Raw genomic sequence first — 12,973 nt, 5'->3', positions numbered from 1 at the left:
CAATGAGGTAGGAAGATTTATGCTATACAGAGGGGGCCAGGGAGAAATCCTTTGCAGATGGGTCCAAAGGAGAGAGGAGCAAAGCATTGATAACAAATAACACACGCTACTTCACTGGCTTATTCCAGTGCTATAACTCAGAATTTTGAGGCATCCAGGAAATTTCAGAAAGCATCTCATTGCCCATGGTATTATAAAACAAATAGATACTATTAAGTAGTTGCTGCTGCTACTGCTAAGTCACTTCAGTCATGTCCGACTCTGTGCGACCCCATAGACAGCAGCCCACCAGGCTCCCCCCTCCCTGGGATTCTCCAGGCAAGAACACTGGAGTGGGTTGCCATTCCCTTCTCCAGTGCATGAAAGTGAAAAGTGAAAGTGAAGTCGCTCAGTCGTGTCCGACTCTTCGCGACCCCATGGACTGCAGCCCACCAGGCTCCTCCATCCATGGGATTCTCCAGGCAAGAGTACTGGAGTGGGTTGCCATTGCCTTTTCCCTTATTAAGTAGTTAGGTGCGTGCTAAATGGCTTCAGTCGCGTCTGACTCTTTGCAACCCTATGGACTGTAGCCCGCCAGGCTCCTCTGTCCATGGAATTCTCCAAGCAAGATACTGGAGTGGGTTACCATGCCCTCCTCCAAAGGATCTTCCCAACTACTTAACAAGGGCTTCCCAGGTGGCACTAGTGGTAAAGACCCAGGGTCTTTCTTTACCTTTCATCAAATTGTATAGTTTGTGATATATTAAGGTAATGGTATTATAGTGACAAATAACAACACATTCTGGTTGTCAAGTCCTTATTTTGAGTCAGAGGCTATTCTAAGTTAGTGGTCTGTTAATTAATTTAATGTAATAACTAATGGTAAACCTGGGAAATCATGTAAATTTGGAGAAGATGGAGAGGTGAGTGGGCCCTGAGACCAACACCTCTGCTGATAATCTGCTGAAGCATAGGTTTTGTAGAGGTGGCATTCTAAGCAAATGCACATTTATTATTGTAGTTCAAAAAGAATGCAATGGTATATTAAAAAGATCACATACTCCAATTGCTGCTGCTATTAAGTCACTTCAGTCACGTCTGACTCTGTGTGATGCCACAGACAGCAGCCCACCATGCTCCACTGTCCCTGGGATTCTCCAGGCAAGAACACTGGAGTGGGTTGCCATTTCCTTCTACCATACTCCCATTAAATGGGATTTATCTCTGGAATGCAAGGATGTTTAAGACCACACAAATTAATAAATATGACACATCACATTAACAGAATAAAGGATAACAATTAGATCATCTTAATAGATGCACAAAAGCACTTGACAAAATTCAGTATCCTTTATGATTTCTGGCTGTTCATTCATTCAGTCATATCCGACTCTTTGCAACCCCATGGACTGCAGCATGCTAGGCCTCCCTGTCCTTCACCATCTTCTGGGAGCTTACTCAAACTCATGCGCACTGAGTCAGTGATGCCATCCAACCACCTCATCCTCTGTCAACCCCTTCTTCTCCAGCTTTCAGTCTTTCCCAGCATCAGGGTCTTTTCCAATGAGTTGGCTCTTCACATCAGGTGCAAAGCATTGGAGCTTCAGCTTCAGCATCAGTCATTCCAATGAATATTCAGGACTGATTTCCTTTAGGATTGACTGGTTTGATCTCCTTGCAGTTCAAGGGACTCTCAAGAGTCTTCTCCAACATCACAGTTCAAAAGCTTCAATTCTTTGGTGCTCAGCTTTCTTTATGGTCCACCTCTCACATCTATATATGACCATTGGAAACACCATGGCTTTGACTAGATGGACTTTTATTGCAGTAATGTCTCTGCTTTTTAATATGCTGTCTAGGTTTACCATAGCTTTTCTTCCAAGGAGCAAGTGTTTTTTAATTTCATGGCTAAAGTCACTATCTGCAGTGATTTTGGAGCCCAAGGAAATAAAATCTGTCACTATTTCCATTGTTTCCCCATCTATTTGACATGAAGTGATGAGACTGGATGCCATGATCTTAGTTTTTTGAATGTTGAGTTTTAAGCCAGCTTTTTCACTCTCTTCTTTCACCTTCATCAAGAGGCTCTTTAGTTCCTCTTTGCTTTCTGCCATTAGGGTGGTGTCATCTGCATATCTGAGGTTATTGATATTTCTCCCAGCAATCTTGATTCCAGCTTGTGCTTCATCCATTCCGGCATTTTGCATGATATAATCTGCATAAATAAGCAGGTTGACGATACACAGCCTTGACATATTCCTTTCCCAATTTGGAATCAGTCCGTTGTTCCATATCTGGTTCTAACTGTTGCTTTTTGACTTGCATACAGGTTTCTCAAGAGGCAGGTAAGGTGATCTGGTATTCCCATCTCTTTAAGAATTTTTCAGTTTGTTGTAATCCATACAGTCAAAGGCTTTAGCATAGTCAATGAAGCAGAAGTAGATGTTTTTCTGGAATTCTCGAGCTTTTTCTATGATCCAATAGATGTTGGCAATTTGACCTCTGGTTCCTCTGTCTTTTCCAAATCCAGCTTGTACATCTAGATGTTCTTGGTTCACCTACTATTGAAGCGTAGCTTGGAGGATTTTGAGCATTACCTTGGTAGCATGTGAAATGTGTGCAATTGTGCAGTAGTTTGAATGTTCTTTGGCATTTCCCTTCTTTGGAACTGGAATGAAAACTGACCTTTTACAGGTCACTATGGTCACTGCTGAGTTTTCGCAACTTGCTGGCATATTGAATGCAGTGCTTTAAGAGCATCATCTTTTAGGATTTGAAATAGCTCAGCTGGAATTCCATCACCTTCACTAGCTTTGTTTGTAGTGATGCTTCATGATTAAAAAGTCCTTACAATTAAAAAAAACTTCAAAAAAATTGGGTGTAGAATAAATATACCTCAACATAAAAAAGTCACATATGACTATATATATCATCATATATAACATTAATCACACTCAGTGATGAAAAATTTTAAGCTTTTCCTTAAAATCAGGAACAAGATGATGGTGACCACTCTCACTACTCCTGCTCAACATATTAGTGAACGTTTTAGCCACAGCAATTAAGCAAGTGAAAGAAATAAAAGGCTTACAAATTGGAAAGAAAATAAAATTGTCCCTGTTTGGAATAACATGATTTTATAATAGTAAAACAAACAAACAAAAAAAAAAAACCTAAAGACTCCACCAAAAAAACTGTTAGAACTAGTCAATGAAATGAGTAAAGTTGCAGGATATACAATCAGCATTCAAGAATCAGTTGAATTTCTATTAACTAACAATGAAATATCTAAAATGGAAATTTAGAAAATTCCATTCATAATCGCATCAATAAAATACTTAAAAGTAAAGTTAACCAAAAAGGTAAAAGACAATCAAAAACTGTAAGACACTGATGTAAGAACTAAAGAAGACATAAATAAATGAAAAGATATGACAAACTCATGGATTGGAAGAATTAATATTGTTAAAATACCCATACGACCCAAAGACATCTATAAACTCAATGCAATTCATAGAAAAATTCCAACGGCATTTTTCAAAGAATCAGAAAAAATAAAGTCCTAAAACGTGTATGTGTGTGATTAGGCCACCCAAGATGGCTTGATTTCCTGCTTTCTGTACACACCCTGCCTGACCAGTGCCTGCTTCATCTACACCCTACTCGCATGACAGGCTTTCTTATATACTTTCCCTTGCCCACTCAGAGACTGTTCTAATCTTTAGATCAGAATATCTCCACCCTAATAGACTATCAAAGGGGTGGTGAGGGTATGTCCTTCTGCTAGTTTCTCTGGTAATCAATAACCCAACCTGATGTCAATTCCCACTGTAACTGATAACCCTCATCCCAGGAGCAAAGACTACCCCCATGTCCTGTCCACCAAGTGCTGCACATAGTAGGATATTGCTCCAGGACCTTGCTTTAGCTGTGTGAATCCCTCTACCCATTAAACCACTGATGTCTCTGTTGCTGACTTTAGGCTCTTTCTCTTGTCTCAAGGCTAGACAAGTACAAGGCTTTCAGGTCTGTGAGGTGCAATCCAGTAGTATGGACCCTCAAAAGACCTCAAATATCCAAATAAATCTCGATACAAAAGAACAAAGCTGGAAGCATCACATTTATGGATTTCAAACTATACAACAAAACTATAGCAATCAAAACATACAGTATTAGCATAAATACAAATATATAAATCAATGGAACAGAGTCAAGAGCACAGAAATTTATTTATTTATAAATAAATTTATAAACAAATGATTTATAAATCATTTTTGTAAAGATTTACAATCATTTCTTATCAGCTAATATTTGACAAGAACACTCAATAAGGAAAGTATAGTCTCCTAAACAGTGTCAGGAAAGCTGGCTAACCACATGCAGCAGAATGAAATTGGACCACTATCTTACATTACTCACAAAAATTAATTCAAAATGGATTAAAGACTTAAAATGTAAGATCTGAAACTGTAAAACTAACCAGAAGAAAACATAAGGGACCAATGGACAGATCATTCAGACAGAAAATCAGTAAGGATACACAAGCCTTAAATGATAGGTTAGACCAGATGAACTTAATTTATATTTATAGACCATCCCATATGAAAGCAACAGAATATACTTTCCTCTAACGTGCACATGGAACATTTTTCAGGTAGATCACATGTTGAGCCACAAATCAGTTCAGTTCAGTCGCTCAGTCGTGTCCGACTCTTTGCGACTCCATGAATCGCAGCACGCCAGGCCTCCCTGTCCATCACCAACTCCCGGAGTTCACTCAGATTCACGTCCATCGAGTCAGTGATGCCATCCAGCCATCTCATCCTCGGTCATCCCCTTCTCCTCCTGCCCCCCAATCCCTCCCAGCATCAAAGTCTTTTCCAATGAGTCAACTCTTCACATGAGGTGGCCAAAGTACTGGAGCTTCAGCTTTAGCATCATTCCTTCCAAAGAAATCCCAGGGTTGATCTCCTTCAGAATGGACTGGTTGGATCTCCTTGCAGTCCAAGGGACTCTCAAGAGTCTTCTCCAACACCACAGTTCAAAGCATCAATTCTTCGGTGCTCAGCCTTCTTCACAGTCCAACTCTCACATCCATATATGACTACTGGAAAAACCATAGCCTTGACTAGACAGACAAAGCAAAGTAACGTCTCTGCTTTTGAATATACTATCTAGATTGGTCATAACTTTTCTTCTAAGAGTAAGCGTCTTTTAATTTCATGGCTGCAGTCACCATCTGCAGTGATTTGGGAGCCCCCCAAAATAAAGTCTGACACTGTTTCCACTGTTTCCCCGTCTATTTCCCATCAAATCAAGCCTTGGTAAATTTAAGAAAACTGAAATCATTTCAAGCATTTTTGCTAACTGCAGTGCTATGAGATTAGAAATTAATTACAAGAAAAAACTGTAAAAAACACAAACACATGGAGGCTAAACAATATGTTACTAAACAATCAATAGATCACTGAAGAAATTGAAGAAGAAATTTAAAAAATACCTAGAGACAAATGACAAGGAAAACCTCAGAACCCAAAACCCACAGGACACAGCAAAGGCAGTTCTAAAAAGGAAGTTTATAACAGAACAATCTTACCTTAGGAAACAAGAAAACTCTCAAATGAACAACCTAACCTAAAACTAAAAGCTAGTTCTTTGAAAAGATAAACAACATTGATAAACTTTAGCCAGATTCAGCAAGAAAAAAGCTTTTGACAAAACTCAACACCTATTTATGATAAAAACTCTCCAGAAAGTGGGAATAGAGAAAACAAACTTCAACATAATAAAGACCACAAATGACAAACTCACAGCTAACATCATTCTCAGCAGTGAAAAACTGAAAGCATTTCCTCTAAGATCAAGAGCAGGACAAGAATATCCATTCTCACCACTTTTATTCAACAGAGTTTTGGATGTCTTATCCATGGCAATCAGAAAGGAAAATGAAATAAAAGGAATCCAAATTGGAAAATAAGAAGTTAAACTGATACTGTTTGCAAATGACATGATACTACACATAGAAAATCCTAAAGATGCTGCCAGAAAACTACTAGAGCTCATCAATAAATTTGGTAAAATTGCTCAATAAAAAAAGTTGAATTCCTATACACTAACAATGAAAGATCAGAAAGAGAAATTAAGAAAATAATCCCATGTAATAGCACATCAAAAAGAATAAAATATCTAGGAATACATCTACCTAAAGAGGCAAAAAAGACATGTACTCTGAAAACTATAAGATGCTGATGAAATAAAGTTGACAAAAACAGAGAGAAAAACCATGTTCTTGGGCTGGAAGAATAAATATTGTCAAAATGATTATACTACCCAAAGAAATCTACAGATTCAGTGCAATCTCTATCAAATCCCCAGAGATATTTTTCACAGAATTGAACAAAAATCTTTTTAATCTGTATCGTAATACAAAAGACCCCAAATAGCCAAAGCACTCTAGAGAGAATAGAATGGAGCTGGGGGAATCAGGCTCCCTGACTCAAACTATACTACAAGGCTACAGTCATCAAAACAGTATGGTGCTGGTACAAAAACAGAAATACAGATCAATGGAACAGGATGGAAAGTCCTGCACCTCTGGTCAACCAATCTATGACAAACAAGGAAAGAATATAAAATGCAGAAAAGACAGTCTCTTCAACAAGGGGTGCTAGGAAAACTAGACAGATATATATAAAAGAATGAACTCAGAACAACATACACAAAAATAAACTCAAAATGGAAGCCTGGATACTATAAAATCTTAGAGAAAAACAGGCAGAACACTCTGGTGTAAATTGCAGCAATATCTCTCCTGATCCACCTCTTAGACTAAAGAAAATAAGAACAAAAATAAAATGGGACCTAATTAAACTTAAAAACTTGCACAGCAAAATGAAAAGATAATCCACAGAATGGGAGAAAATATTTGCAAACGATGCAACTGATAAGGGATTAATCTCCAAAATATACAAACAGCTCATGCAGCTCAATATCCGCCCCCCCAAAAATGGACAGAAGATCTAAATAGACATTTCTGTAAAGAAGACACACAGATGGCCAAAAAGCACATGAAAAGATAATATCGCTAATTATTATAGAAATGCAAATCAAAACTACAATGAGGTATCACCTCACACTTGGTTAGAATGGTCATCATTAAAACATCTACAAACAATAAATGGTGGAGAGGGTGTGGAGAAAAGGGAACTCTTCTGTACTGTTGGCTGGAATGCAAATTGGTACAGCCACTAAGGAGGTTCCTTTAAAAACTAAAAATAGAGCTTATGTATGATCCTGCAACCCCACTCCTGGCCATATACCTGGACAAAAATCATACTTCAAAAAGATATTCACTGAATCATTATTCACAACAGCCAAGACATGGAAGCAACTAAAATATCTATTGACAGAGGAATGCATAAAGGAAATATATATATATATTATATATATTATATATATTATTGTATTATATATATAAAATACAATAAAATATTACTCAGCCATAAAAAAAGAATGAAATAATGTCATTTGCAGCAACATGGATGAACCTGAAGGGAATTATGCTTTGTGAAATAAGTCAGAAAAAGAAAGGCAAATACTGTATGTTATCACTTATATGTGCAATCTCTTACTAGGGGAATGGATAAGGAAAATGTATTCAATGTGTACTATGTCATAGTTAGAAGTAATAAACTAGATGAACACATAACAATAATAATGTCTTAAAATCCTAACAAGTAAATAAAACAAGAAATAAGATGTGAACTTTAGCACAATACTATCTACGTAAATTTAAAACACACATAAAACATTATATGATTTTTAAGAATATAGATTCAAGAATACAAATGGAAAACATGCCTATCACAATAAGTAACATTTGAACACATATATTACCTGCTGAACTCTTTTCTAAATATACTAATGTACTAATTTAATTCTCAAAACTCTAACCATTATTATCCCCAATATATAAATAAGAAAATTGAGGCACAGAGGGATTATATAGCTAGTGGGTGGCAGATGTGGGGTTTAAACCTTGGCAATCTGACATCAAAGGCTATGCTCTTAGTCTTCCCCAAAATGTACGTGAAGAGGAGGCATAAAATCACAATGGTGGATGCAAATATTATACCCTGAAAAATGACTGACTTAACTCCCTGCAGGCTTCCCTGGTGGCTCAGATGGTAAAGAATCCTCCAGCAATGCAGGAGACCTGGGTTTGATCCCCTGGAGGAGGAAAAGGCATCCCACTCCACTATTCTTGCCTGGAGAATCCCCAGGGTCAGGGGAGCCTGGCAGGCTACAGTCCATGGGGTTGCACAGAGTTGGACACAACTAAGCGACTAAGCACATAACTCCCTGTACTTGAGATCTAAAAAAGAAAAAAAGCTTATTATCAAATCTCATTTGTTCCTCACAACTCTTAATCAAATACTTATATTAAAGTGGCAGACAGATTATGTAGCTGATTCTTTCTAATTCTAAAATTTTGAATCTTAATCTTTAACTTTACATTTTCTATGACAGAAGGCCTAATTGAGTACACTGTATCTGTGAAAAAAAGAAGGGTGTACTATTTTTCCACTTTTCTAGGGCAATTAACTGTATAAGAGTCATTTATTCTCAACACAAAGTAGGCCTTTTCAGAAGATGGATATCTATATTAAGTTCTAGGTTTTAGTAAACAAAGTTATTGTGATAGCTATGTTTGCACACTATTTGCTAAGAGGATTGTTACTATAGACAGTGAGGTCTAAAGAGATTATGTGATCATAAGAGATATGACATTTATGGCAAAATAAAAATAGAGCAAAATACAAAGTAATCTTACAGTAGAACGCTTCCAGAAATGAGCAATTTCATCGATATTTTTTGCAGGATGAAGCAAGAAGTAGTTCTTCCATTCACCCCAATCTACTGTCATTGTTCCATCTCTATCAATGCTGAAATTCCAAAAATATTTATAACAAAGTTAGCAACATTATAAAAATTAATTAAACACTTCCTATATATTTATTGTAGAAGCCACTTCTCTGGGCTTCATCAATTTTCCTATCTTTAATAAAAGTTTATTTTTTGGAATAGTTTGAGACTTTCAGAAAATCTTAGAGCATATTCATCGAGATTCATTGTACAATCTATTAAGATAGTGTTGAGAGTTCCCACATATCCCCACATCCAGTTTCCCCTCATGGTAACATCTCATATTATTATGATATATTTGTTACAATTAATAAACCAATATTGATATGTTATTATTATTAACTAAAGTTCAGGCTTTAGTTCCTTTAATGTCCTTTTTTTTGTTTTAGGGTCCCACCTGAGATACCACAAGCCATTTGGTCATTACATCTCTTTAAGACTTTCTTGGCTATGAAAGTTTCTCAGGTTTTCATTGTTTTTGATAACTTTAATAGTTTCAGGGTATGCTGATCCAGATATTTTTTAGAATATTCCTCTAATGGAATTTATTCTGTATTTCTTTTAAATTATTTACTTGTATGTGTTTCTCTCATACTTGCCTATGATCTTTCAAAACGAAGGACAATTTCTAAGTCACTTCTACATCTTTAGCACTAAGTACTCAATCTTGAATGAATAAATAAATGAATAAAATGGACTGAGGTTTAACCTTATACCTTTTGACTCTCTCTGGTAGTATTTTTCCCCTGACCGTCTCCTTTAACTCAATTCTATAATAACCTACAATCAAGCTATCCTGTCAATCCTTTTAAAAATGTTTTATTGTAAATAACCTTACTTCTTGTTTAATTGTATGAAGGTTAGAGAACATATTTTACATGATTCAAATTCTATTTAGTTTTTCACATTTCCTTTATGACCCACCATATGGTCAATTCTTATGAATTTTCTATGGGTCCTTAAAATAATGCATACCTTGTAGCTTTTGAGTGCAATACTCTAATTATGCTTGTTAGGTAAAGATTGATGGTGTTGATGCTGGTGGTTTAGTCACCAAGTCATGTCCAACTCTTGTGACCCCATAGACTGTAGCCCACCATGCTTCTCTATCCATGGGATTTCCCAGTGGTATTATTGAAATCTTCTATTTTTACTAATATTTTCCTGTGTGCTTGTACTATTATTGAGAAATGTACAATAAACTTTCTTACTACAATCATTGATTCATCTTGCTTCATAAATTTGAGACTACGTTTTTAGATCCATACATATTTAGAATTGTTATATATTCTAGGTGAATTAAATCTCTAATAGTTATAAAATGCTCTTTTAAGTTTTGTAATGAGTTTTGCCTTTGCCATTCTTTTTTCTTAAACAAAGGAGATGTTAGCAACATTAGTAAGATAGCAGAGTAGAAGGTACTAGCCTTCTTCCCCCAACAAGAAAACTATAGTTAGACAGCTATCCAGAAATGAGAAGATCCCTGGGAGGGTTCAAGAATCCAATTAAGAAACTATAACAACATGGTGGAGTTAAAAAAAAAAAAAGTGGAGAATGATCACACAGAAATAATCACTGATGAGGTTCACTTAGCTGATATGTGTGGAGACGGCAAGAAACAAAGAAGGGTGAGGGTTGACCTCAACCACGTGGCAGGTGTCATCATGGTCTCCAGTGGCCTGCTCTATGGAGGGCCCCAGCAGCCTTTGCCACTGAGGACTTCAACAGGCCCCACAATGGCCATAGATTCCCCACAGCTTTCAGAGTGAAGGAACCTGAAGTGGCATCGGTGCAGACCCCAGACCCTGCTCCACAGAGAACACTGGCAGCTTTTGCCGCCAAAGTAAACAACAGATGTTGCTGCCGTGGACGCACTGGAGAGGAAGATGCTGTGCACCCTCACCAGAGGTAGCCACTATCGCACCATCCTGGGACCAGGCCTGTCACTGCCATAATCCCTGAGCCCTGGCTGCTCCCCCATGCACCCACACTTCAGGCCCCAGCAGCACGGCTGCTCTAGCACACATGTGTTCAGACCCCTGCTCTGTGGCTGCTTGGTTCACACCTGCATCTCAATCACCAGAGCCACTGTGACTACAGGCTAGTTAGTGCCTTGGACCCCAGAGCCACAGTCACTGTACAAGAGCCTGCACTTCAATCCTCAGCTCTGCGGCTTCTCCATGCATGGTTGCACCTCAGATATTGAAGGCACTGCCAGGGAGGACTAGCCACCGTGCTGAACCTTGGAACTACAGTCAATCCATGAGTATCTGTGCTCCAGACCCTGGCTCAAAGGCTGTTCCACAGGTACCCGCACATCAATACCTCTGCACTACCATACAGGGGACCTTGAAAGCTGGATCCAGCACCATGACTGATCCCCTTGGCTAGGACAGCTCCATTGGAGACAAGGAGATCGAGAGGTTTCCAGATGACTTGAGTGTCAAAGACTCCAACAGTCCTCATAACATGACAGACCTCTACAGCCTTGGCCATTGAGGATCCTGGTAATCTTCATTGATGCCAATGTCAGCTGACAGAGTTGCACAGAAATTGTGTCACTGGGCTTTTCACAGAATCAGAACCGCCACATACCCCCAACTTGGCACCCTTGTATCTACCCACAAGTGAAGGTCTTTCCCCACCAGAACCACTCTGAAAAGTATGAAAGACTTCAGACTCCATCAAATGTGCATATATTAATTCAAGGATACAAGAAACATGAAAAATCAAGAAAATATGACACTCACAAAAGAACACAATACTTTTCAGTTCAGTTCAGTTCAGTTCAGTCGCTTAGTCGTGTCCAACTCTTTGGGACCCCATGAATTGCAGCACACCAGGCCTCCCTGTCCATCACCAACTCCCAGAGTCCACCTAAACCCATGTCCATTGAGTTGATGAGGCCATCCAGCCATCTCATCTTCTGTTGTCACCTTCTCCTCCTGCCCCCAATCCCTCCCAGCAACAGGGTCATTTCCAGTGAGGTGGCCAAAGTATTGGAGTTTCAGCCTCAGCATCATTCCTTCCAATAAACATCCAGGACTGGTCTCCTTTAGAATGGACTGGTTGGATCACCTTGCAGTCCAAGGGATTCATAAGAGTCTTCTCCAGCACCACAGTTAAAAAGCATCAATTCTTTGGTGCTCAACTTTCTTAACAGTCCAACTCTTACATCCATACATGACCACTGGAAAAACCATAGCCTTGACTAGATGGACCTTGGTTGGCAAAGTAATGTCTCTGCTTTTTAATATGCTATCTAGGTTGGTCATAACTTTCTTTCCAAGGAGTAAGCATCTTAATTTCATGGCTGCAATCACCATCTGCAGTGATTTTGGAGGCCCCCCCCCAAAAAAAATGTCTGATACTGTTTCCACTGTTTCCCCATCTATTTCCCATGAAGTGATGGGACCGGATGCCATGATCTTCGTTTTCTGAATGTTGAGCTTTAAGCCAACTTTTTCACCCTCCTCTTTCACTTTCATCAAGAGGCTCTTTAGTTCCTCTTCACTTTCTGCCATAAGGGTGGTGTCACCTGCATATCTGAGGTAACTGATATTTCTCCTGGCAATCTTGATTCCAGCCTGTGCTTCATCCAGCCCAGCATTTCTCATGATGTACTCTGCATATAAGTTAAATAAGCAGGGAGACAATACAGCCTTGATGGACTCCTTTTCCAATTAGAAACCAGTCGGTTGTTCCATGTCCAGTTCTAACTGTCGCTTCCTGACCTGCATACAGGTTTCTCAAGAGGCAGGTCAGGTGGTCTGGTATTCCCATCTCTTTCAGAATTTTCCACAGTTAATTGTGATCCACACAGTCAAAGGCTCTGGCATGGTCAATAAAGCAGAAATAGATGTTTTTCTGGAACTCTCTTGCTTTTTTGATGATCCAACGGATGTTGGCAATTTGATCTCTGATTCCATTGCCTTTTCTGAAACCAGCTTGAACATCTGGAAGTTCACGTACTGCTGAAGCCTGGCTTGGAGAATTTTGAGCATTACTTTACTAGCGTGTGAGATGAGTGCAATTGGGTGGCAGTCTGAGCATTCTTCGGTATTGCCTT

The 12,973-nt window shown here is 38.6% G+C and overlaps 1 protein-coding gene across 1 annotated transcript in view; it reads right to left on the bottom strand.

The window, feature by feature from the left end:
* The window catches only part of LOC120856754 (calcium-binding mitochondrial carrier protein SCaMC-1-like), an 84,149-nt gene that overhangs the window by 37,030 nt on the left and 34,146 nt on the right, over positions 1-12,973 (bottom strand). Inside the window, exon 4 of the mRNA XM_040232172.1 lies at positions 8,813-8,924. Within this exon, the coding sequence (XP_040088106.1) occupies positions 8,813-8,924 (112 nt within the window). The remainder of the gene's footprint in view (positions 1-8,812; positions 8,925-12,973) is intronic.

Source organism: Oryx dammah, unplaced genomic scaffold (genome assembly GCF_014754425.2).
Source record: "Oryx dammah isolate SB20612 unplaced genomic scaffold, SCBI_Odam_1.1 HiC_scaffold_28, whole genome shotgun sequence".
In the NCBI taxonomy this organism is placed as follows: domain Eukaryota; kingdom Metazoa; phylum Chordata; class Mammalia; order Artiodactyla; family Bovidae; genus Oryx; species Oryx dammah.
This window is presented reverse-complemented; position numbering and strand designations above follow the sequence as displayed.